This window comes from Protomyctophum bolini (assembly GCF_963924005.1).
Source record: "Protomyctophum bolini genome assembly, chromosome: 2".
In the NCBI taxonomy this organism is placed as follows: domain Eukaryota; kingdom Metazoa; phylum Chordata; class Actinopteri; order Myctophiformes; family Myctophidae; genus Protomyctophum; species Protomyctophum bolini.
This window is the reverse complement of record NC_137863.1, coordinates 38,132,674-38,160,239: the sequence shown is the minus strand read 5'-3', so window position 1 is coordinate 38,160,239 and position 27,566 is coordinate 38,132,674. Positions and strand designations below refer to the sequence as shown.

Sequence of the window (27,566 nt, the reverse complement as noted above, 5' to 3'; positions counted from 1 at the left end):
TAAATACTACAAAGAAAGATATCACAAAATGCCTGACAGTATGGAAAGGAACAGATCACACAGTAGAAATGAGGCTGCCAATATGGTAATACAATTACAATATTGTATTTTAATTGTACAAGATTATAATGAAACATTCAAAAGATACATTTGAGATCATAGTATTTCTAATGGCAATAATTACATATTTATGTCACAAAAATAGCTGTCAGTCTAGATAATTACATAGCAGCATGAACATTGATATACCATATTTTACTTTTCTGCAAAGCAATGAGTTTATTTTATAAATATTCATGTACTGTAGATAAATAACATTTCTCTGGTTTGGTGGTTATATGTGTGCTATGACAATGGCAGTAACATGTTTACATTTTATACAGTAACATTTGTCATACAAGTATTTGTTCTTGCTAATTCAAAATGACACAATTTCACTTTTCACCACAGAGTTATAAAGCTAGAACAAAGGTAAGAAACGTTTCTTTACCCGATTTGAATTCATGTGCAAGTACTGAACATGTAGCATTTATCTACAACATCACATCGTACGTTACGCACACATTATACAGTGTGATAGAAGTCATTTTGAACAGTTTCCTCATTTTAGGGAAAACTAGAGAAAATATAAAAAGGCCCAAACTGCTTCTCTTAAAATATTGTAGCCTAACTATGTTGCATCCCTAGCAGGGCTGGGTGATATGGACAAAATCAAATATCAGGTCAAAGAGTAGACACATCTGACCTGGTGAAGGCAAGTGTTGGCTCTGAAGAAAACTGAGATTAAAGATGTCAAAAGTAAATCGGCACACTTTGCCAATATTTCATTTTACAGTTACAGAGGGTGACGTTTTCGAGCCCATGCTCTTCTTCAGACTAAATGGACATGCCATAGTGAACTAGACCCCCTACAATCCTGAGTATCATTATGGTACTCTGCAAGGTTGTCAATATTACAATGTTAGATTGATGATGTTGTACCATCTGTCTCAAGTTGTCTCCACAATGTTCTTAAACAGCTCACACATGGAGACATGGATGTGTTTATGTGAGTCATGTATCAGTTTGTGAAAATAAATAAATAAAATGCAGTCTACATAAATCAAAGCATAGCAATCAATATTGCACGTGAGAATGAAGCACAGTGTACCGCCTCCAAGTATCTGAACAAACATCAAGCTGGGTCCAGCTACCCTCTATAAAATTGGACCGACTGTTTGGCACCGTTCCCGAGCCTGACCGTGAATTTGGAACAAATGAATGAATTTGTAACGTATTAGGCTAATCCCATTTCAGATTATCTGTGTTTTGAAATCGTGTAAGAGCGCTTATCTCCTACAGTGGTGCAGACTGTGTGCACATTTTATGTGCGTGCTGTGCAGTGCTTGTGCAATGCGTAGGTTGGCTCCAGCTGTGGTTCCGGAATGTGTTTGGGAGGGCCCTGAGGTGGTCTCCGGCCCAGGAGCTAGCCCACAGACTTGGGATCCGGTCATCCGGCTTGAGGTTTTTTCAGATACTTACTGTAGAGAGGTATACTGTGCTTCATTTCATATGCTTTGATCGAATTTCATGTAGATTGCACTACACATGTGTTAGTCACATGACTATAAGATTGTGTGTACTTAGATGGAGACTATGTAATTTCCATTTAGTCTGAAGAGGAGTATGGGCTCGGAATGACTCTGTAACTGCAAAGTAATAAAATGGCAAAGGGAGTTACAGTTTGCGGAAATACTTTTTAGACCTCAAATCAAATTTCACAACATTTCCGACCGAACACATCAATATCAATCTTGTGACGGTAATATCTTATTGTGACATTGTAGATCTGCTATTTCACTATTTCTGTCCATTTTGTATAAAAAAAAGCTTAATTGATTAAAACCAGGACACTTGCCATATCATGATGCGATATCCAAAATCCTAGATGATACTATCATACTTTTTTCTCCTCTTCAGTTCTCAGTTTAACGTTTTGGCAACATACTATATCAGTACATACAGTATATTCCATGTCAAACAGTCCTTAGTAACGGTATCGTATTTTCCTTGTACTGTGTGATAAAACAGTTTTTGCCAGTAGGTTAAGTAAATAGGCTGATAATGTGAAATATGTAAATATACGCTTCAATGTGCACATTCAATTCTGAAATATCTGAGACCTAACAGTCGTGTTCATTTTACACAATTCATTGTGAACGTGACCAGTGACGGAACAAACATTCAATACTAGCCACATAAGGGTATTCTCGCTGTCTCTCAAAAGCCCTCTCTTTCATCCCAAAAATCCAAGACACTGGTAGCAGACAGTAGCAGCTTGATTGAACATTTAGTCCACTTGGCTCCTCCGCCATCGCCTCAGTGTTCTGCCCTTTCGTTCTGCTGTCATTACTCGTTAATCAGAGATAGAAAATAACAGTACTGGCCCTGGCCCAAGCCAGCTATTTAATGACGAGCCCCATTCCCAATAGCTTACAGCGGCCACAACATGCTGCATGTAATCTTTTCATCTATACCACACTGATCAATGAGAGATGAGGAGGTATTCTATTTCATACAGTATGTCGGCTGTCCAATCGTGGTTCTTTTCATCCCGTTGACTCAGCCCTACATTCAACCTATAATTGGTGTTGCCCTAAGGGTGTGGGTCTCATGTAATTATGCTGGAGCCCAAAGACAGCTTCTCAGGAGATCTGGTGGTAAAAACTAGTCTTGTTCCATAAAAAAATATATTTATAAGCGTTTGTGGGATACAACTACTTTTTGATGGAGAAAACGTGATTATGTAGCTTGAACGAGCGAGGTATTTGATATCAATGTCAGAACAAGTAGAAATTATTTTGTAGAAGCCCTGATCCCCTCAAAGTCCTGTGCAGGCTTTTCATTTATGGAGTGGGAATGATGAGGCACTATAAACCGCCTGTGTCTGGCAGGTTTTCCCCAAATTCAAGCAAAACGCTGTCTTGTCTTTTAGGTGTGTATGCCAGATTAAGACATGACTTTCCTGGTTATGAGAGACACGTGCAGTATTACCACTCTGTCCGTTTAGGCTGCTGGTGGTGACATCATAAACAGGATGTCCAGGCACTGTTCCCAATTATAACCATTTAGGCATGTGTCCTGTAAATGTGAGCATACTAAGAATAGCCTACTCGGTTGATATCATATCTATATCTATCATTATGGTTAATATCTACACAATTTGGGTTGATCACATTTATTGGCTTTTCCTTTTAAGCTTCGGGTTCTTTCTACAACTTTGTGTATTACTGAAACATGTTTTCCTGAAAATGACTGCCCAGTTTAGAATACACATGATTGCCGAAAAAAAAAAAAAAGGACTCAACCAGAAACAAATCCATGGCGTCTGACATAAATTACTAAGGAGCTTTGTACATTTCAAATCCACTCCCTAGCTGTAAAAAATATTGTAAGCTGTCAGTTTTACATTAAGGTTACACTTAAAGCCGCAAAGATTTAACAGTCTTAGAGTCTTCAGGTAAAGTGTTTCATTTAACAGTAAATGACAAAATCACAGAGAGTGACTAATTCTTCTCCAGCCCTACTTTGGTAAAGAGCTAAGAGCATTCATTTATTTCATACTTGAAGTCAGGAGATTGTTCACTGTTCCGATTTCTTTCTTTTTTTTGTGGCACAATGTTTAAAAAAAAGAAAAACAATAATATCACAGAAAAAGATACCGAGGCAATTTACTGCCAAATGGCAATGAATCAGCACAAGAGATTATTTTCAGGGATTACATTTTTTTTAAAGGCTGATAAAGCATTTCAGGCCAGCTATAGGCTTAACCTTTCTAGAACGCCTTGGTTTTCTATGGAGTCTTTTTCACTCACAGAGCCACTCGTCACTCACAGCAGTAGGAAGCAAAACCACTTGTAAGCAAGAACAGGTGACCTATTCATTCACAGACAATACTTCTAAATTGAGATGTTATAGATATCCAAAGCAAGTGTCTATTTTCATTATCCAATCCATTATACTACATGTGCGTGTAAAATCTATTTTGTAAATACATTGGATGCAGAATTCTCTCTGTGGGTTGAAGATGTTAACCTTGTTCTTTTGAGTCGACATGCCCAGATCAAGTATTGAATACAAGTAGGACAACTTTCTACCAGACCCGACATTTCATTTCAGGATTCATTACACTACCTTTCTTGCACTGGAATGCTTCAGAGAAAGCTTCGAAGTTCTGGAGGGACCCAAGTACCCTGAAAACGAGAGATACAGATTACAGCGTGTGAGATCTGGAGAAAAACACATATTTTCGTGATTTTATCAATGGTTAATCATATTAAAAGGGCTTAACCTATATTCTAAGGGACTGTGTGAGTCGGTCTTGATGGACTGGCTGGCATACTCAGGCCGATAGGCACCACACCACACCTGGAAAGAGAAACGTATTCCTTCAGCTTGGAGGCAGTGGCATGGGCGTTAATGGAGACAATTACAATAAAATACTACTACAAATATTAAAGCAGCAATAGACCCTGACATACATCATTGTCTGTTCTGTTATAGCACTTTAAATCTTAGACTTTATTATAATTATTCTTATTAACATAGTAATAATAACATAATAATAGCTCAAATTTATATTTATAAATACCCAAAGCGCTTTGCATAAAACACTAGGAACAAACTTTATTCAAGAAGGGGAAAAAAAGAAAAACAATCTGTTCTGTTCTGTTCCATGTATCAGATTTATTTGTATGCCTTGAAACATGACATTTCAATGGAACCTTTGGATGTTTTACTCCACACAACAACTCATAATCCCTACAGAGTGAGTGTGTGTGTGTTATGCTTATTGGCTATATAAATTTATACTGGCTCTTTGACCCGTTTTCTGTCCATGACTGACAAACAGACTTATGTTATCCTTTATCTGGAACCACAGTGGTCTTTACTTTGGCTGCCCCCCAGACCCCGATCCCCCCAGTGCCACATAGTGTAGAAATTATCTGGAATGAGGTGAACCTTTCAGCTCCCCTTTTCGGATGTTTGACTCTTTTTTCCCCCCTTGAAAACCAAGCGTGCAGGGGGTAAAACAAGTCCCCTGTGGGCTTTTGTTCTTGGCACCTCTAAGTGGAGAAATGGTTTAAATCAACCCTTTGTCTGCTGATGTATTCCGCAATCACAAATTCCTCCTTCGTGATTTTTGTTACTCACTTGGGCAAAGTTAAGAAAGAAAAGTTGCTTGTGATCCATGTCTAAACCAGGTAAAGAAAGCTCTTCGCCCTCTCGCTCCACCCATTTCAAATAGGCCTGTAAACACAGGTGGAAGCATACAGTTCACATTCACATTAAAAACATAAAAAACCCAATAAATATACTTAAAAAAAAAAAACATAACGTAAACACAGGTGGAGGCATACAGTTCACATTCACATTAAAAACACATTTTAAATGTTTAGGAAAGAATGTGTGTGGCTAGCAGGGTGTCCCGAATAATTGTAATTCTCATATTTGTGGAATGTGGTTTTGTGATGTTGTGACGACAAAAATACCTTATAAGCTTGACGAACTCCTCCATTGTCCGCAATATTCTCTCCCAGGGTGCTGATTCCACTGACCTGCAGTCACACAGATAAAACCACAGAACAAACAAACATAGAAGTACTCATTCAGAGGCTTACTTAATAAAAGGTGTTTAATAGTCAAACATTAGGGACAAAAACATAATATTTTTTAACATGCTACTTATCTAACCAATGTGTTAGATAGTCTAAGGGCCGATTCATACTCCTATTTTACCGCTGTTTCGGCACTGTAGTGCCGAAATGATTTCGGCTCGTCAAAAATGTTCAGTAGCACCGAAGAGCCGACTTTAGGACAGTACCCGCTCCCCCCCCCCCCCCCCCGAACCTCAAATGACGTCACATTGTAGGCTCTACAGCGCCGAACCGACTTTTATTTGGCCTAAGCCTGATACATACTTAGTTGGCCAAAAATAGAAGATCTTCGAGCTCACAACGTGTCGCAGCGTGACACATTGCGAGCCTGTAGTTCGACTGTTTTTGGTGTACGCGACGCCGGCGTGCTCCCAGGTATAAGTCAGGCATTACTCACGTTTTGTCCACCTGCGAGCTTCCAGTTGAAGCTGCCATATTGTTGCACCATGCACTGTGACTGGTCTTTAAAGTGCTCCGCAGAGTAGTTACTCCACCAGTTGAGCATATTGCCGTCCTTGTCAAAATTACGCCCTGCAAACCCAAACATAAATCAACCAAGTCAAAATGTATTCTTGAAATATGACGCAACATATTGAGTTGGACAATACTGTTGTGATGATCACTGGTCGCTGGCCTCGACCGATAACAAATTATTATTAAAAATGACAAAGAGCCATTATGATAAAGTGTATTTATTATTTCTGATCTCGTAAAATGCCTGTGATGAAATCGTGCCCGGTGTCTGAAATCGTGAGTCATGACGTCTATTAAATACCAGTGATGGATTACCATTATCGTCGAATCCGTGTGTGATCTCATGTCCAATGACCATTCCTATTCCACCGAAGTTCAGGGCCTGGAGCTGATGCTTACTGAAGAATGGTGGCTGCAGAATCCCAGCAGGAAATACTGCACAATTACAGTTGAGAATTAATTAATTACTTAAACCCCTGTAGTCTATAGAGAACTGGTTGAGTTACAACTGCACTTTTTACCCAAATGTCACTCTGTTTCTGAAACATGAATCTGGCTTAAGATGGACAGCTCAGATCCAAACTGATGAATGCAAGCAATATACGCCAAACCACCAGCAACATATGGTTTTCTGGGGGGGGGGGGGGCGTTATTTTCAGTTGTTTAGATATTTAACCGGGGAATTGAAACGATTTGGAGGAAAACATAGGAAAACTTTGAGGAAAAAAAGAAAATAGGCTTGTGGCAGCCCAAGTATTGTTTCATCAGCCAAGTCAGTGGCCACAAAGACCTGTCCCCACCCAGTAGGAGATTCTTATGAAGCCATTTAAAGCCAGAAATATATCAACTATTACGTAACTTTAGCAGAATCTCATTCCAGGTTACTGACTGCACCTCAACTATTGCTGTAAAAGAAAGATCGATAGCAGGGATGAGTGATTGATTGGTATAGGTTTTGGGATCCATACACCAATCTCCTCTAGGCACACCCTAACACCTGGGGGGGGGGGGGGGGGGGGGATTATTTTAACCAATCTGTATGGTACAGTAACAGTATAACTGCTCTCATTCAATATTTTTGTACAAAGCTGGCCATTCATTGTCAATGGCATTCAATGTTTGTGTGTGCGCAAACCCTCAGAGCTAGACATATAGGAAGGGCTAGCGCCCCTTAAAGATCTCTTACCAATCTGGTTTCTGTTTGGCAAGTAGAATGCATTCACTTCGGCAGCACCAATGATCCACCTTAGAGAACATTGAAAAAAGAAACGAATTAAAAACGGATCCAGATTTTGTTGGACGTTGTGGTGTGACTCGTGTGAGTCTGAACTTCACATACCGTAGTGAATATAATATAATATAATAATAATAATAATAATAATAATAATAAACATAGTGAATATGCTTCTGTGTTAGCCAACTTAGACAACAGTGAAATATTTAGACCTTATAGGGACTTTATGCATTGAGAACCTGCGTGCAGTGAATAGAGTTCTGCAGGGTTCAATTTTTAAAACAAAACAAAAGGGGGTTCTTAACCCATTATGTTATAATTTAGCTATTGAAAAATAGCAGATCTACAAGCTCATAGCGCGCCACTCGGTGGAGCTTGTAGGTGTACTATTTTTTCTTTTAATCGTGAAAATATGTTTTTCTGAAAACTGAAAAAGAATTTCTTTCAATTTTGAGGTCAGGCCTAAATGGGTTAACCAATTAAGCGATATATTACTTGAATAATTGTGAAAATAGCTCAAATAGTTACTTTCCACCACTGTATTTCTGTGTTATTGACAGCCTGAAGGGCTGGATCTCCAGCAACCGCTTACTTACAAGTCAGGGTCAACCGGCTCTCTGAGTTTCTTCAGACTCTTCTGCGCCTCAGTCTCAAGGTTCGCCAGGGTGTTCTCAAAATAGTTATCCTCACTGAAGTTGAGCTGAATGATGAGAGACATTGAATTGAATCGATTGAAAGCATGATCCGGGATTACAATGGATCTCTCATGTAGTGTGTAGTAAGTAAGTAAAGGACAGGAGAGTCCTTACTTACATGGGCATACTCTTGGTCAAGTTTCTGATTGTTGTCCTCCAAAATATGGTCTGGATAGCCTATATGCTCTGTAATGGCCATTGCCTGCAAGACATACAGTATCGATCATGGTTAAAAGTAAGTATAAAACTGAGAATCCTCTCTTGACCGCTTGAGCTCAATATGCTTTGTTGTATGATGATGATGATGATGAAGTATGTATATATATTTTTCGCCAGGTTGAAAGTGGTTAATGTTCATACTAGTGCAAAGAAAGGTTCGACATGCTATGAATAAATGTATTATTACAAGATGTCAAAAAGTTACATTCAATTACCAAAAGCTGCCCAATAGGCATGCATCATTTACATAAATAAATAAATTGATAAACAATAATTTGTACGATACAATTTAAATAATGATTCACCAAACGCGTTTGCATGTTCTCCCCGTGTCTCCTAGGGTAGGTAACCTCACATAAAACATGCAGTAATCCTGGTCTCTAAACTGCCTCGGAATAACGTGTTCCTTCCACACACTACGTCCAACCAGGGAAACTCCCCCCCTGTCAGGTGAAAAAGAAGCGACTTGGACTCATCATGCATTGAAGGAAGGTGAGGTCAGTCCGTTGCTCTCCCCAGATTGGCACAGGGAGTGTAGAGCCCAGGATTACATTAGATAATTGACACTGGGTGAAACAATGGTTTACAAAAGCGTGGGATAAAAATGTAGGAAGTACCTTCTCTCTTGCCTTCTCCTTAGACAGAGTGTCCATCCAGCTCAGCTCCTCCAGGGTTTCTACATACGCTTCCTGAATCTTACTGATGAGGTCACTGACCTGTACACATATGATGTAGTTTAGTTATTGATATGATATGATATGATATGATATAGTACTTTAATGTCAGCCCACACTGAAATTTGTCTTGCCACCCAGCAGCCTTGTATGCAACACACATGCATACGGTACGTTTGACATAACACTGAAAACAAAAAACTAAATGACATAAATAAAAACAAGAGCAATGTCCACAGCTCAGCCTACTCCTGGCCAAACTCCTGAAACTCCTTAGATTAGATGTGATATTTCCATCAATATGCAACCACAAAAAACTCTTGTTAACTCAATTTAGCACTGATTGGTTTGATATCTCGTGTGAGGGCTTTATCTAAATGTTTGCCATACCTAGGCCAGAATCGTCAGAATATTTTCCATGAAAAACATCTGGATTAAATGAATTGCAATGACATATTTCCAGTTTTCCACCACATTGTCCATGCACTTTTAACCACTTTAAAACTGTCATCACTATGTTGTGTATTTTTTGGCTAAATGTTTAAAAGTGTCAGTTCAGAAACAGGCTTTGTATATTTATTTGTCAGAATAGGACTTTTATGTGTGAATTCTCTGACACTCACCATGCGCTTACTTTCTCCAGCAAAGGTCTCACGCACATATAAAGCCCCAACGGCGTTTTCCATGCTGTCCTGGACATAGCGCACGCAATCACGCCACCGAGCATCCTCTACTGTGGTCCCATATAGAGACTGACATGCGCATGCACACACACACACACACACACACACACACACACACACACACACACACACACACACACACACACACACACACACACACACACACGCACACACAGAGGAAGTAATGTCATGTCACATATTCTCTATTTTTATTCTTCTATTTGAAAATAGATGATCTACAAGCACTGTGAGCTTGTAGGCTACACAAATCTTCTCTTATGGGGGTCCCTGGAACTGCATCTTTACAGATGAGCATCCGCATACATATCAATTTGGGGGTCCTCCTTGACATGACAATGTCCGAAAATCACTGTTTTAACTAAGGTACCTCAATTTCTTGCATGGTTACATTCTTACCTTTCTGTACTGAGCTCTGGCGTCTTTGAAACGACGGCTCAGACTGCTGACCCGATCCATGACAAGCTGCCATGTGAGGTAGTTTTGCATAGTTCTGGGAGCATAGAGGGGAATCTACTGGTCATGCTACAGAACCCATACAAAATGTATTCATAGCTGACAGGTGAAAATCTTGTAAAACCGTTACTTTTCAGGAAATCGCAAAAATGGCAAAAAGTAGGGCATTCATTTCCGAAATATAACACTATAATACTATGATCATGGTTTAATAGCTGTTATGAACTCTTTCTACAGGCTGACCTGGCGCTATGTCTGGCGAGAACTTGGTTCATCTTCTCCAGGTAGGGAGAGCTGTAGACCACCACCTCCTCCTCCTGCTGGACATCAACAGTCACGCTGGACATGACACCTCGTACAAACCGTGTCCAGTTAAAACCCTGCAGAAACCAAAATAGGGGCGCCAGTGGCTTAACATTCATCATTGTAACTAAGTTGTTTAAATTGTTTTAACACATGTCACACAGTCTACATATCTACATTTCTGAAAAGGAACATTTATTTAATTCAGTGTAACCAGAAGCAGGGATAAATCACATTCCCACAGGCCATAAAAAATAATGACCAGAGGGGAGGGGGATCTGATGATTGGGTAGACAGGCCCTGTTATATGCTTGCATATATGCACACCTCACTCTACAGCAATACTTGTATTATTTGTTTCATTTAGTCTTTAGTGACTACACTGTTGCTGTGGTCTATGTACAGTATGCTGTGGACCTCACCTGGCTGCAATCAACTGAGGCTGCCCCGCCCTGTCCAGCTGTACCACATTCATGATTAGGGAGCTGTTACCAGCTCACATTATCTCCCTAGCACCGCAGCAGAGAACAACATGCTTCTGTGATTCCCAAGTTAAGTTTTTGTATTTTTTCTGTAAGTCCGTTATGATGGGTTTGGTCGTGAGTATTGTTTGGCTAACAGGGAAACAGAAGGTCCTCGGTTCACGTCCCGGTCCTAGTCTACGTGTCCAAGTGCCAGAAACTTAACCCCTAATTGCTCCCTCAGGCAGGAGGCACTGCCCCTGTAGCGTAGCGTCCACTGCTCCTGATAGGCTAGGACAAATGCAGATACCACATTTCGCTGGAGTGTGTGGACCAAATTATTATTATTCTTATATCAAAAGCAGATGCATGGACCTCCCCAGCGAATCCAACCATGTGTTTATTCAGGACAAATTGTTCACAGTTATTGTGTTTTGAGCAACATTCAACGCTGCACTGTCCCACCATGGTCGTATATCCTGTCAATGCAACCCGGTGATGGAACAAGTACTCAATACCACAATATAAAAAAAGGTCAATACTCTGTTACAAAGTATTGACAAGCTCGTAGCGCGCCACTTGGTGGCGCGCTATGAGCTTGTTAGATCTGTTATTCTTCAATAGCTAAATTATAACATAATGTTTCAAACACCAAAAGGTGTTTTCACTCTGCAAGCCAAAGAGCAAACCTTCCGTCACTGATGACCCCAACAATCAATTCCAGCAACTCTAACTCTCTATAGTAAATTCAATGTTGAAAATGATTATATGAAAATATTATTCCCCTTTAAATATCTTTGCTGAAAATAGCCGATCAACAAGCTCACCATGCGTTGCAACGCAATGTGTTGTGAGTTTGTCGATCGACTATTTTCAGTGAAAGTTTTCCCAGTATAAGGATGCTGGGGTTAAATGGTTAAAGTACTAAAGTAAAGGTAAAAGCCGTCCTACAAGCTCACAACCTGACGGGTTGAGAGCTTATAGAATGTAGATTAACTCTTTTCAAACAGCTCAAGTGAAATATAGCCTACAGTTATGTATGACTTGTAGTAATAACCTAAATCTGTAAACTACCGTAAATGACTTTACAGATTTAACTTGTTACTACAACTAACTAGTATTAACTGTCAACTAATTGTCGTGGAGTAAAAAGCATACTTGCCTCAGAGATGTAGGAGTACAAGTATGACGTTTTTAAAATTAAATATAGAGAAATAAATAAAGTAAAATACTTAAGTACAGTACTTGAGAAAATGCACTTAGTTGTCCACCACTGCCCCACAGTCATATATTCATTCACACCCAAGAAACTGTCAGAACAACCACAGTTTTATGTGATGTGATGAACTATTTCTCGAAGTGACGGAGGTTAACCACTTACATTTTATATACTTTGTTGACTGGGGTCCCCCGGGGCTCTAAACCAAACCTCTTCAACCGAAATATCCGAAATACGCGCCAAGTTGTCAGCTTGTAGATCTACTATTTTCACCGAATATTCTCCTAGTGTTTGTAATTACCAGGCCGGACGGCTGCAGGTCAGAGACTATAGCACACTTTTCTAGTTGTTTATGGGGAGAAGGGCAATAATATTTCCCAGACATTCCATGAATTTGAGCTAATGACCTTCTGGCCTCTAGGCTGTTCTAAGCATTTTAATGAATCAGAATTGAACTTGGTCCATTTGATTTGAGGGCAGCACACTTACATTAAAACCAAACGTGTCCTGTAGCTCAGTGAGTGTCATCTTGTTGTAGAGAATGGTGACATCCTGACGCTCTTCAACCGGGGATGTAGCCTGTTAGGAAACAGAATAAAAACACATTTATACTTCATCACACACCACTTTTGACAAATGTCATTCAAGACATTTTAAGAGCTGAAAATGGGTCTCTTTTGTGACCCATTTGTGTGAATAGTGTTGAGCACGACAAAAGGGTTCTGGGGGTGCCCGCTGGCCTAGTGGTCCAGGCGTATGCCACATGTAGGCTCTGGCCTGACACTGACAGCGCGCTGCGTGTTCAAGTCCTGTTCATGACAACCTTTGCTGCATGTCTCTAAAAAAAAGGTTCTGTTGATGTTTTTCAGAAGCCTGGTTCTATAACTGTAAAGGAGGATGTTTCTCATCTGTCATCTTGTTATTATTGGTTCCGTTTCCCCCGCTTTTCCACAGTTACATTTCCTGTTGTGTCTGTTACTCACGTTGGCAATGTCTGTCTCCAGCTCCAGCACCTGCATCATCTCCTCCCAAACACCGTCGTCATCCTGAGTTAGGTTCCTGTCCTCACGAACTATTTTGGCAATTGAGACCATGAAATGCAGGTAAGCCTCTCGTACCTGATGCACAATTGTGGATGAAGAAAATGAACAAATTAACGACTTAAGCCCTATTACAGTACATGACAAATAGCGATTTGTGAACATTTGAGAACATTTATGAAAATGCCTGCCTATAATGAGATGCCAAAATAGTAACGCCAGGTTGAAAGTGGTCCATATATAGCTATTGTTTACCTTTCTCTGCTTAGATTTGGGGAAATCTAATCGACTCGGACACTGGAGAAAACCACCGGTAACATACCTACGCCCAGAGTCGCCCACTACTTTTAAAACCATACGACTTAATATACCGTCCCAATATGATGGACCGCCCCAAAAATGTTGCATTTATTTCATAAAGCGTGTTTTTTCTTTCGGTTAATTTCCAAATAGTTTTCACACAGTTCAGTATCAGTACATCCTGTCTCACATTGTCTGGATGTGAGGTATAGAGACTACTACCTTGTGCGGCCTTGTCCCTCTATGCCTAAAATTATCGTATTAAGCATTTTTCATTCAAACACATTTTAAAATAGTAAAACTATCCAATCTACAAGCTCACAATGCGTTGATTTTAGTATTTTCTATTTTTATTATTATTATTATTATTATTATATATATTTTTAAAGCTTAATAAGATTACTTTAGGCATAAGGGATAAGTCAAAGTAGGGCCCTATTGTTTTTAGTTTTGGGGTTTTTTAACACCAAAATCATGTTTTTGAAATGGAATGGATGCATCACCCTTTTGTAGTTTCCATCGTTGAAGTAATAGTCTCTGGATGGCATCCCGAGTGCTGGCTGGTCAATCTGATAATGAAGAATAAACAAAGCATTAAAAAAAAAAACGAAGAAAGAAAACGAGGTCTGCACACTGTCAAAATATGCTCCACTGCTTATTGTTAATTAATAATGTTTCTTCATCAGTAATATTCATTCCTGCTGATGAACTTTGGTCTTTGGTTTTTCTGTAAAGTTGCTTGTAAATATTAGTAGTTGTGGGTTGTGGTTTTTGGGCTCGTTTCTAAAGTGTAGTTGCTTATTTGGGCTTGCTTCGTAAATGTTGTTTGAATCAGTGGTTTCTCAAACTTTTTCATGTGGCCAAGTACAAATTTGTACAGACCTGAACATATTTTTGTGCCAGGGTGGGAGACCCATTTTCAAAAACATTATTTTTCAACATTTTTCTTTGAAAATAGCAGATCTACAACCTCATGATGCAACACATTATGAGCTTGTAGATTGTCTATTTTCAAATAACTGACGTATATTAGGTTCAAAGTGTTCATGTGGCCTGTATTTGCTTCTTTTGGGGCTTGTTTTCAAAGACTGATACTTGTATGTATTGCTGTTTGTCCTGTGCTGGGCTTGTTGGATGTGCATGCACTGTCCTTTCATAATAACTTGGATTATGACCGCCCTGTTGTAATGAAGGTCTTTGCTGTAGACATTGCGTAGCTAAGCTCCATGTGTTGGTGTCCAGACTCCTTACGTAAATGACATGGCGAAGTGAGTCCCTGTCATCCGTCCAGACGTACATCTCCAGCACAGGCTTCTTGTTAAAGTGAGCAGTGAGCGTCGCCAGCGTGTCCTCGAGGCTCCACTCTGCCTTCTCTGTGATAACAGGTAGAAATGATCTCTTAACCCATTCTGACCTGAGATCAGATTCTAAAAATGTCTGTTTGAAAATGACAGTTTTCTGAAAAAGCTATGTTTCTATGTCAGTCGTTCTTCGATTTTTCAAAAATAGCTAAAGCACAACATAATGCTAACACCAAAAGGGGTTCCCGCCAAAAATGGATTAATTTAGACACAGCGGCCTAAGATTACAGACCATGGCCAACATACATGGTTTCCTAAAAAACAAACAGACTTCTCGTGGAAGTAAACACGGTGCACACACGAAGCAGGATATACTCATATATCCGTGCGTGCAGATGCCAGTCGCGCATGGTTAATTCTGTCCGAGCCAACGTCCTCTACTGCATTTAATTACAGAGGCACAAGGGCTTGGCAAAGAGCAGAGCATTCTTAAGAGGCCTGATTGAGAACCACAACTCTACCCCACTCCAATAGTGGACAGTAACAAAGTATATTTACTTAAAGGACGACTTCATCTGTTTTTCAACCCATCTTCATATACCCTTTAATTGTTCCTCACTAATGCAAATGGTACAACTTTTTTCAGACAGCCGCCTACAAGTGACATCATCGTTAGGCAGATTTCAAAATGTGTATTGACGTGAGAATAATGGCTTCCATTATAGCTTGCTAACTTTCCAGGAATAGAACTATTAGCTTGAATTCCTCATCGATGATGTCACTGGTAGGCGGGTTTCTGAACTGTCCACAGGCTGCCCTCCTCTGAGACAAAGAGTGAGTAGACAAAAATGGTTCCATATTATCGTGAGCATTAGAGGACCAGTTATATAAAGATAGGTTGAAAATGGCCATCCTTTAAGCACTGTGCCCTTAATCCCCTTTGGTGTTTTAACTAAGCATTATGTTATACTTTAGCTATTGAAAAATAGCAGATCTACATTATTTGATCTGTATACTTCACTCATTTGCATTTTTTGGATACATTTCAAAGACAACTATTTTCTGTAAATAGATGTTTGTGCGGGTGAGTGAGCAACAGTCTGTTTCAGTGATTTGTTTCACCGTACCTGCAGTGGTGTTCCAGTCTTCTGTGGCAACAGGCCAGTTCCCGACACTATCAATGAGCGTCAGAAGCGGCTGGGAGTCACGCTCTTCTATGAGGCCTGCCGGTTGAAAGCGACACCAATCAAACTCAACACATGTAAGAACACTATACAGTTCCTCTGACACTGCAGCGATGATGAGACATAATTATGCTCTATATCAGTGGTTCACACATATTTTCTTGTCAAGGCCACATTTGGCCGCATTTGAAAACGTTTTTGTGCCAGGGACACCCATAAGGAGATCTGTCAACAGTCTTTCGAAAATAGCAGATGTGTAAGCTCAGTGCCATGGATTGCATCATGACACGTTGTGAGCTCATAGATATCGGCTATTTTAAAATTGCCAAAAAATAAAATAGGGCTTCAATTAGGTTTAAACAGTTCCTCATTTTGCTGTTGGTCCACAGATCCCACTTTGAGAAGCAGCGCTCAATCCGGTATAATCCGTTGCCTCATACAGAACAGGTCAGCAGGTCAGCTCGGTCGTCAAAACCAGCTTTTGTCATCTCAGACTGCTAGCTAAAGTGAAACCACATATCTCCCATAATGACCTGGAGAGGGTCATCCACGCATTCATCTCATCATAGATTGGATTATTGCAACTCACTCTATGTCGGCATTGACCAATCGCTGCTCAGGCGCTTACAGCTGGTCCAAAATGCCGCTGCCTGTCTCCTCACTGGAACCAAGAAGCGAGATCACTCCAGTCCTAGCCTCGCTTCACTGGCTCCCGGTTCGATTCCGCATTGATTTTAAGATTTTAATGTATGTTGTTATAATTCGCAGTGGGTTAACACCCTCATCCCTTGCAGACCTCATTTCTAATTACAACCCACCTAGGGCTTTGAGGTCGGCCCGACCAGCTAAAGCTGGATGTGATTGCGACCAACAAAAGATCAAAGGGTCACCGGGCCTTTGCGGCAGCTGCCCCCAGGCTCTGGAATACTTTGCCTTTTCACACCAGAGCTGCCCAGTCCATAATTACCTTTAAATCTCTGCTTAAAACGTATTTATTCTCCTTGGCCTTTAGTGCCACTTGAGGTAGCCCTGCTCCCCTCATTTGTTTGCTCTTTGTTTTCTTTTAACCTGTACAGCACTTTGGTTGACCTGGTCATGATAAATGTGCTATATTAATGAAGTTGAGTTGAGTTGAGAAGACACACGTCATTAACAGCTGGTGTTTGAATGAGACTTACTCTCATTCATGCAGGAGCTGTACAGTGTTTGAGCCTTCCTGATAGCATCCCTGGCCTGGTTGTTCTCCAGCTCAAGGACTCCTGCAGAAAGAAAAAGAGTGCTTTGAGTGTTTTCTCATTTGTTGAACTTTTGGGTTCTCTACAAAGAGAACCTTCATCACACAACTATAGAAATAAATAGGAAGAAAGTGAACCTCATAATTAACACGTAACGCTGATTAAATAATAACTTATATGTTGTACAGGTTGCACAAGCTCACAATCCTAAGCCTGATTTAAACAGTATACGTATTACGTACGACAGTGATATGTGCCAAAAATAGCAGATACTACAAGCTTGCAACACACAAAGTGGCATAAATTAGGCAACATACAGTAATAGCAGAAACAATGCTGACATGACTGACCTTTGAGGACAATCTCCAGCTTGTCCCTCAGAATGTCAAAGACACTGTGACGGGAACTGGTCTCTGGGATGACATGGTGCTCCAGCCAACCCCCACAAGCATACTGGTAGAAGTTCTCACAAGGCTCCACAGATGCGTCCATGTTCTGCAAGAGCCGCGCAGCTTTGGGGCGCAAGGAAAGAGTGAGACCAACCATTATGCAGTTAGAATGCTGTCTTTTTATTTTAGTAAACAAGAACAGATGGACAGAAGTAAGTAGCCTTGCCGAGCCATGATGCCCATAGGGCAGGAGCCTATCTCCTGTTTCTGTAGTGTGAGGCAGCTTGATGTACAAGTACACCCCCTGGACATGACGCTAGTATGTCACAGGGACTTACCCCCAATCCAACCCTTGATGCTGAGTGTCAAGCAGGGAGGCACACTGGGTCCCATTTTTAGAGTCTTTGGTATGACCCGGCCAGGGATTGAACCCCAACCTCCCAGTCTCAGGGCGTACACTCTAACCACAAGGCCACTGAGCAGAAGTGAATTAAATTAAAAGAGGGAGAAAGCAAAGAAGTCCCATGTTACCTGCTGTAACACACTCCGCAGTTGTGCACACGTTGTTGATGTTGGAATGATGGTGCTGCCCTGGAAAAGCCAAAGTCAACAGTTAACGTAGCACATGTCCCAGGATTTACAGTACAACTCCCACCAGTCCTAGTCTCAGAGGTTGGGTTATGTTCGCTGTGTTTTGCATGTATTTGGTATACTAAACAGGAAATGTGATGTCCTATCAGCAGTGATTCCCCTGTGTTGTCTGACACTGCTGAATAGGCACCAGTGTAGGAGTTAGAAGAGATGTCTCTAACTAGTTAGGCCCCCTAAATGTGTTTTGGGTCAAACTCATTCCAAGCTATCCGTTTGTGGACAAACTCTCCAAATACGTTGGTATAGATTCGGGCTGGTTGGATGCTTGACTTCCTCTCCAACAAAACCTGAGTGCACGTCAGGTGACCTCTCTTTTTCTACAGGTTCACCCCAGGTGTGTGGACAGAAGACTGTCAATGACAGTTTGAGAAGTGATACGACCTGAAGTGTGCAGATGACTCAGTTATAGTCAGCCTCCTCCATTATGATGAATCAAATCATGGTCCTGTGATTGATTATTTTTTAAATTGGTGCAAAAACTCATTCCTTCTCTACTCAATCTATCAAAAAGACACGTTTGACTTTCAGACACCATTCCCATGACCCACTCAGAGCTCCACGTTGATGTTCAAGAGGTGGGAACCTGGCAGTTAAAAATACATTTCAATCTCACCTAATTCACCCTTTGGAAATGCAGGTTCCACACAGATATTCCAGACTAATATCTATGCAGTGATATTTGTAGTCTGGCCATGCCAGGCTATACTTTTTATTTGTTCTTATTGCTGTTCTGTTGATATGCTTGTTCATTGATGCAGTGCTGCCGAGTCTCTGATACTCTAATGGAAGTGGGTTTGTTTTTACTGCATAACCAATGGCCCTTCTGGGATAAATAAAGTTGTAAATTGAAGTAGTTTATCAGCATGATGACAGACAGAGGCAGTACTTACCTCCACCTGAGGAGCCCCTTGATACACCTGGCCTGTTAGATTGCTCTGTATTGGGATGTAAGAGAGCTGAATAAAAGTCTATTCAGTCTTTTTTCCCCCTTGTCTTCTTAAGGAGAAACAAAGTTCTTTAATGATGGCAAGAAGTGCAATATTCAGAGTGGAAGCTAACTATTTTGATGAATTCAAATGTGCAAGCTCAGTCTTTGGATTTCATTATATTTATTAAACGAAATGTAGTTATGTTGCTATTATATATGTTATATCATATTACATTATATTGTATTGGTCTGTATAGGCTTGTTTAAAACAGTAATTGTATCCTGAATATTCACAACAATACATCGGGGACGTCTTTTAGGGGTCAAAAACACATGACACATAACCTCCTGGACAGTAAAGGGTAAATGAACCTGGGCCTACCTTTTACAACAGACGTATACAGGACTATGAGTCCGGCTAGGGCACAGCTGACCACCAACAACAGCACAGACAGACTGATCTCAGCAACGCTCCAACGGCACTTCCCAGGTTTAGTTGATTTTTCCATGATGTCCGTTTGACTTTCGGATTTGCCCATTCTCCTCTGGGACAAGTCGTGGAAAGAGACGTTCCACACAGGTCCAGCCAGGCAGGGAGCTGGATCACTGGTGTGTGTGTTGTGCTGTGCAGCGCAATGCAATGTTGTTGTGCCAAATGACCTGGAATTGAGTGAGCGCATTAAGTGCACGGTAAATAAACACCTAGAGTACAAACTAGTTACACAGCCTAGACGGTAAAGAGTTGTTAGAAGAGTTGTTAGAATAGCTTATTTTGTGTGGATAATCCTTTACTTAACAGGGCTATACTGTACTGTAGGTCATAATTTAAGCCTTAATTTATATGGCGCAGCATGACTGTGTCGCACACTGAAAATAGCTGATCTACTTGCTGGAGGCCAGACATTAGCAGCTTGTAGATCTGCTATTTTGGTGCGCGACACCTTCATACGGCAGAGCGTAAATTTGGCAATTGAGTCACTGGGACGGCACGTGTTTTCAGGACAGAAAGTCAATCAATCAATGCATATGACTGATCTGATGAGATGATTTGTTCTTGCTCACTGAGCCACATCTGCTGTGGATGAGGGGACACAACCTCATTGTGAAGGACTTTAACGAGTGTGACATTTATTCAGGAAAAAACAGGCATATCCTGATGGAGTAAATTGACCGTTATATTGTCTCGCGAAACCATTATCATTTTGTTTTTAATATTTGTGCGGAGGAATTGAACACAATTTCCCCCCCACCCACTCCAGGCCCGGACACTAAACCCTACATCAAGAGCGCCATTATCTTCCCATAATTACTACTTAGGTGTGAACAATATTGCAAATGAGCATTTGTGTGGGAATTTAAAAAAACACACACAATCACCCATGGCAACACTTATTTGCATCCATTCACTCCCAGCACCTGTTTCTCCATGAGCAGCATCTATTGCCCTGTCATTAGGCCTGACAGAGGACAGGCAGTAAATCAGAGGTTCGTGCTTCTGTGCCCCATTAGCCGTTCCTGATGAATACTCATGGGCACATCATGATCTAGCACTGCCATGATGGACAGGGTGCACATAGATTCACCGCCATGCCCATAGCTTCATGTTGGCAGAACAAAAACTTTCTTTGCAGCATCGTCTCTCGTCGATAGTTTGTGCTGAACATTCTTTTGGGTGAAATTGTGACACATTGACACCGACGCTGCAAAAATCAATTTGTCATTGTCACTGCCTGACAATGACTACAAAAGACAGTGACTAATGTTGAGAGATGATTCGGGATATTCGATTGGCTGTGGTGTTCTCTGTGACACTTAGCTTAGATGGCTATTATTGCTTACCATATATAAAGTGTTATCATATGATATCACATGTGCTATTTTGTCTTTGAACTCTTGTTTGCGTGACCATTTACGCTGTCATTTGTTGACTAGGGCCACAATCCTGCACAGTCTCTGGATAAGACTCTTATCCAGTGAGATAAGAGTGTATGCTAAATGCCTAAATTGTAAATCGTGATTGTAATCACATGTTTTAATGTTCCCATATGTTGTTCCCTTTGCTCTCTCTCTCTCTCTCTCTCTCTGCATGTGTGGTTCTAAATTCATGACATTACGGTGCAAAATATATGATCCCAGAAGTCATGAAATAAAGCCATGATAAATAGTCAACTAATGGATTCATGATTTGGATTCATGTGTTGAAACAAAAATACTTTTTATGTGGCTGCACGTTTCAATTTTCCAGGTAGGATTAGGTACTTGTGATTGGTGCATTTGGTGTACTTGAGTAACGGTAGTTCAAATCATATCTCATTAATTTACTGAAGCCGCTCGACATATTACTAACATCTGTATTATGATGCCCATAACTTGTATAGCAGTGATGTAAATAGGTTTTCAATGTAATGAGTCCCGGGATGCAGGGATGGTCTTTTAGATGAGTCCCAGGGACATTTTATGAGTCCCACTTCAACGACGTTAGGAGTCATATTTTGCCATTTTTACAAATTGCAGCATTTAACTCCCATTTCATTTTATATGGTTATAATGTGATTATATGCATGTAGAAGAAATTATTATTATAACTAAAGCTAGCAAAATAAACTAGAATAAAAAACAGTACAGTAGTGCATCCCATGGATGCAGAGGTCGTTGTTTTATTGACTTTAAACTGCATTTTGGGATGCAAAATGCACCCTATTTTAATCTCTAATATAATATGTGCAGTACTGCCAATATGTGCTAAGTTTGGTCACTGAGTTTGCTTCGACTTTGAAAATGTTGTGTGGGGCAGATCAACTGAAATAAATGGTACCTATATAGAGACTATACAACTTTCTCATCTTCTTATTATCCAGTTCCCAGGGCTTGAAAATATAATGCCCTACAAGGCGAAGCTTACCTTTTTCCGTTGATGCTGGAAGTCCCTGAGCTGTCCCCCACAGCGCGCTAATATCCCAGACACCCCTACTGAGCTTCCACTCAGAGCTGGTGTGTGGAGAAATAAGACTGTGCTGCCGGATGAAGGAGAGAATAACCTCTCAGCTGGGCGGCTGGTGGAACTACTGAGGCAAGAGAGGGAGAGGAGGTAGAGACTGAGAGGGAGTTGGGGGAGGGAGGGAGAAAGAGAGGGGGGAGGGAGAGAAATGGAGGGAAAAGAGGTGAGCGAGAGAGGGAGAAGAGGAGAGAGGGGGAGAAGAGGAGGGGTTGTCAGGGAGGAAAATGGGAAACGATAGTATCAGGCTGACAACCGGAATGATTGTGAATATAAGATAGTAATTATAAAAAAGAATTCTGTGTGGTGTGGGTGATTGATAATGGTAGTGAGTTATATTGGGAGGGCTAAAATGTCAGAGTTCAAGATACTATAGCCTACAGGTTGGTTGGCAGTAAACATCGCATTGTTTTATTTTCACTATTGACGGATCCTGGGATGCTTAAATGTACAGTTCCTGGAAGATCTGTAGAAGTTCTCAGAAACGAAAAAGATAAAACAAACAAAGTGGGGAGCATTTCAGGAGGGAAATAAAACACAGCATTTCTCAATCATTTCTGTGTATTTGTCCTGGGAATGGGGACCCACGACCCAGAAAGAAGGATACTATGCAGTATGCAGCAGCAAGATCCAGAGAGTTGAAACAAATGGATCCTCACGGGTCCATTCTTACATTTTCAGAGTTAAATTAACACTCTTGATTCTGCGCTGCATATGGCATTGCATGCCCTCGGGGACTGATTAAATTAAAGCAAACAAGATTATTGAAATTGACATGAGCAACAAAACAATTCCCAGGGAGCGTTTAGCCAGGGAAGGAAACTGATACTCACCACAAGTTTAGGAAACATTGTAGAACAACATCTAGTGGCCCGGTGGTAGCTTATCGGGCAGTACATCGAAATCATCGATCACATAATCACAATATCCATTGTGGCTGGAGATCTGTGTTGTTATGTCTTTCAACTTTGACCTCGCTTTCTCATATCTATCTCTATACCCTCTGTAGGCCTATAGCACAAACCTGCCTAAAGACAATGTAACAAATGAACCAAACAACAGAAAAAACTAATAGCATTCTTGAGCTACACAGTAACCAGGGTAAAGACTTAACATCGCTGTTCTTTTTATACATCTAACAGTGGTTCTAGCTAACAGCATCACAATTAGTTTAACCACTTTAAAGTATTTAGAAAATAGTTGATGCTTATTATTTCTAGTATCTTTTTAAAAAATCGTGAAAAACAATTGTGACAAATGTGACAAATCTTGTATGGGGGTTCATGCACAACATGTTTTGATGTTTGAGAACCTTACTTTTAATACGTGCTCATATAGGGAGGAGCTGGGCTCTTGTGGCACTGCTGGTGGAGATATGAACCCTGGCCTGATGTCAAAATGAGATGGCACCGCTCCCAAGCACATTATCAGCTTGATTAACCACACTAATTATCTAATCTTATGGAGAAAGCCGGACCCATCGAATGCTGGTTAAAATGCTCCTAGTCACGCAATTGACCGTGATGCTCAGGTGGTGGTGTTGAGTAATTTATGATGGGAGCTCATCTTCAAAGTAAACAATTTTGAAAGGGAGACATTTTCATGCAGCACTGTTATGTAAAAATGACCATCTTTATACACAGGCACTGTTCACATTATAGGCTACATTATCAGTCAAAATGAATGAATGAGTTCATGCCCGTGGTGACATTACCTGGACCTGACAGTCATACAACAAAAACAACACTAAAATCTACAGTACTGACAGGGAAATCAATGGTTGCAGTTGTATCCACGAACCAAGCTTCCGTGGACCACTGATGGTCCGTGGAAGTATTGCACGTGATCCCTGACCATTCATGTAGGATTTGTTGATTTTTTAAATGTTCTTTCCACAAGTTGGAGGTCAAGAAATTCAACAGAAAAAGGTAGTTAGAATCTCAAGAGGGCACTGTATTGAGTCATTATTATTAGGAAATTGTTAGTAGTCAATGGACCATTGTTTGAGAAACAGTGGGATGGGATCCATAGCAAGTGTTACGAAATCACTAAGCTTAGCCCAACCCAACACAACAGTGGTCCCCAGGTTGATTCCAAGTCAGGGTGTTGATCCCTCGTTCACAATCAGTTGAAAACCTGGCCCTGATAAAAAGCATTTACATCAAATAAATTGTGCAGCAAAAAAGTAATGATCTAAATGTATTTACAGTCTGTCTGTATGAGGCCCTCAAATATTTTCACTCACTCTCTCTTTGGTGACAATAACAGATCTACAAGATGTACAGTACAATCTACAAGCTTGTAAATATGTTATTTTCACCGAATGTTCACCCCAGAATAGGGACGCTACGCTACGGGTGATGTGGTTAAATAACCACTTCCTTAACCATAGTGTTTTCTCAGTCAGGGTAAGCTGAGCCAGAATGTTAATAGTCTGAAGTGCATTTGTCTAACATGAAACATAGGTCCTTCTGAGCTTTGGTCATCTTCTAAAGTACGGTATGAAGTAAGAAACGTCTGATCTGTGTTATTACATGCACAGCCGCTGGCTTGAATGAAAGGGTGAGTTGTGTCCTTTATCGTCAGGGGAAACACTGTACTCATAGGGGTCAGAATAGAGAGAGAGAGCATGTGAGTGATCAATTGTCAGGTCCAGTTCCCACTGAACTTACCACCATCCCACTGGGTACTTAAGATACAAAGGAGTGACACTGTCCAGTTATTATTATGGTTAAGTACAGAACTGAAAAGGGTTCTTAAAGTCAACTTTTATGAAAGGGGAAACTTATACAATTTCCTTTGTGGGGAAAACTATTCTCCCAACACTCTTTTTACGACCAATTCTATCAAATTTAATCTCATTGACATCATATACTGTACCCATGGACCTCGTGCTTTTAGTAGTCTGAGTAATTCTTCTCTTTTTCAGAATTGTACTGTGTATGTTTTCTTACATTTTCTTGTAATAGAGCCAACTCAGCAAAGCTCTTTTTTTATCTCAGCTTCTGTGTTCTCTGCTTCTGCACATTTGTTGCTCCATTTAATGTAATGTGATGTAATGTAATGTATCATGGTCACTGAAACCGAAACAGATAAACAGGCTGTTTATTGACATCATTTGTCACGTTACTACTTTTGGTTTGGTCCAAGAGGATGGCTGTATAAAGAGTTCAGTTATTTCAAGTCTACTGTACATTAATGTTCATGGTATGGAATCTCAAATGTAATACCGTAATTGGAAAATTAGCTGCACTAAGTGAAAGGCTCGCACTCACATAAAGGCCATAAATGAATTGCCTCTTGGTGGTCGCAGGGTCTGAACAACAAGCCTGAAAGCTTTTTGATGAGGCTAATTGTAACCTATTTGATGGAGAAGGTTGCACAACTTTGCTAAAAGCCTTGGAAACAGAAATCTATCAGAACAGATAACGGAAAGGGTTGAGTGAGGTGCAGTAGGCGCAGCTCAGACAACAATTATGAACAAAGAAGAAGAACAAACAAAAGAAACTAAATTATAGGATGCACAATTTGTATAATAACATACATGAACCGTAGTTGGGGCATGTCATAATTTAAAGGACCAAAATTGTGTTTTGTGTTTATCGTGTTTTATGTACAGAAACATCAATCAAGGTGAACAATCAGTGACAACCTATTTTCAGCAAAGAGATAGTGTGTAGAGAGAAAAAAGGAGGATGCCACATACAGTATATACTGTAGGCCTACCTCTGTGGGACCGCATGGTTGTTATAGCAACTTTCAATAGGAGTAAATACAATTTCCTAGTTCCTGTCAGTTTTATCCCCTGAGAAATATTGTTGGATTAAGCCTTACACAACATGTACAGCCAACCCAGCATACTTGGGCCCTCAACTGCATAACTTCAATTTGTATCATATAATTAGTGGATTTTCTTTTCTCTCTTTTAAGATTTAAATAGTATATGGCATTTCTACATTTTTTGTTTTGTTTTGATCAGATAGGTCACTGAAGAGAGACAAAAAATCAAGGGCAGAGAGAATATAGTCCACACAGTGGATCTCCGCTCTTCCTCAGACGGCGGAGAAGCTCGAACCTTGGTGGTAATTAAATACATGGTAACATGATCCAGTGTGTGGACTCTATATTTCTATTTTGAAAGAGTTCTTCTGTCCAGCAAATGGGATTTCATCATTTTGATGTTTCTTTTCCAGAGGGAGAATAGAGAAACATCAACACCAGATACCCCATGTGGATCCTATTTAAATGTAATAAAAGTAAATTGTCCCCATTTTTAAACCAAAACATCATGCTTGTGTGTTCTTGATTAGGTAACAAGGAATTGCTGAGCCCCGGATGAAATAAGAGACAGGATCCTTTCTGGTCAGTGGAGGCCGGCCCTTCTGTCTGGTATGTCTATACTCTAGTCTATACAGACTGTCTGTCAGGTTGGTGGTGGCACTCTGTACATTCACTGGCTGCCTTTAGCCTGACACTGATGCTGTGATTATTGCTGAATAATCTGATTAACGGCTACTCCTGCTTTATTGATTTACCCCACATCTTTAAAAAGCGTTTTCTATCAATTACTCACTGCACGAAGCCTTGAATTCTTGGAGATGTTTTTGTCGCATTCCTGAACCAATAATCCAATATAGACAATATAGATAAATTCCAAAACAACTCTCACAGTGTAATCTCTAAGAGGCCTACTGATCCAGGTTCAAAGAGAATGCTTAGAATATAGTGTTGCTCTGATTGGTCTATTAGCTTCAATTAGTCAAATATTGGATTATTGACTCAGGAACAGGACAAAAAAGATTATCTCTGTGTATTCAAGGCTTCATGGGGCAAGTAAGTCATTGATAGAAAATGTGTAATTATTGGGGTGAAGTATTCCTTTAACCAAATGAGATGAGTGCTCGGGTGGAGCAGTTAAGAGTCTTGCTCAGAGACACTTTGACACATAGTTGGGGACGGAACACGAACCGGGGACCTTCTTTTTTCCAGACAGACAACTAAGTACAGACCCCTGGGGGACCCCGGTTTAAGTGGAAAATGGGCCATCAGCCGTTAGGCACAAGCTTCAAAATATAAATCTCATGATGGGGTCCCATATACTGGCTAACTCACGATGAATAATATCTTAAAGCTAACATTATGATATTTCTCTTTGTCTCTCATTCATCGTTGTACAGCATAGTACAGCGCAAAAATTGACAAACAACAAAGAAAGAGAAAAAAAAAACCTAAGAACTCCTTAACCGCTTGAACCTTAGCGTCCCTATTCTGGGGCTAACGTCGGTGTTAGTAATCTGCGACCTTCGACCGGTTGCAATAATAATTGCGACTGTAGGTCGCAAATTACTATGAAAACCTGAAAAACCTGTCAGTCAGGTCTGTCCGTCACACCTCCATATATGGTGGTCAGT

General features: G+C 40.4%; 1 protein-coding gene across 1 annotated transcript; it reads right to left on the bottom strand.

Annotated features, from left to right (window-relative positions):
- Positions 1-69: 69 nt before the first annotated feature.
- mmel1 (membrane metallo-endopeptidase-like 1) lies at positions 70-22,211 on the bottom strand. Its single transcript, XM_080785200.1, has 24 exons — positions 22,063-22,211; positions 19,543-19,820; positions 19,123-19,167; positions 18,113-18,172; positions 17,543-17,704; positions 17,136-17,216; positions 15,901-15,996; positions 14,724-14,845; positions 13,976-14,041; positions 13,116-13,250; positions 12,622-12,711; positions 10,393-10,529; positions 10,093-10,186; positions 9,616-9,744; positions 8,936-9,034; positions 8,218-8,301; positions 8,001-8,104; positions 7,357-7,415; positions 6,486-6,605; positions 6,094-6,227; positions 5,532-5,597; positions 5,194-5,289; positions 4,331-4,407; positions 70-4,232 (listed from the first exon to the last, which is right to left on the bottom strand). Exons 2-24 carry the CDS (start codon positions 19,697-19,699, stop codon positions 4,133-4,135), a joined length of 2,313 nt encoding a protein of 770 aa, XP_080641326.1. The 5' UTR covers positions 19,700-19,820; positions 22,063-22,211; the 3' UTR covers positions 70-4,132.
- Between the last annotated feature and the right edge of the window lie 5,355 nt (positions 22,212-27,566).

Excerpts from the sequence above, each read along its gene's own strand:
- mmel1 (XM_080785200.1), bottom strand. The coding sequence starts at position 19,699 with ATGGGCAAATCCGAAAGTCAAACGGACATCATGGAAAAATCAACTAAA. Across the intron at positions 13,251-13,975 it reads ACGATGGAAACTACAAAAGG|GTACGAGAGGCTTACCTGCA; the intron begins GTGATGCATCCA and ends ATTGTGCATCAG. Across the intron at positions 8,105-8,217 it reads TTGACCAAGAGTATGCCCAT|CTCAACTTCAGTGAGGATAA; the intron begins GTAAGTAAGGAC and ends CTCATCATTCAG.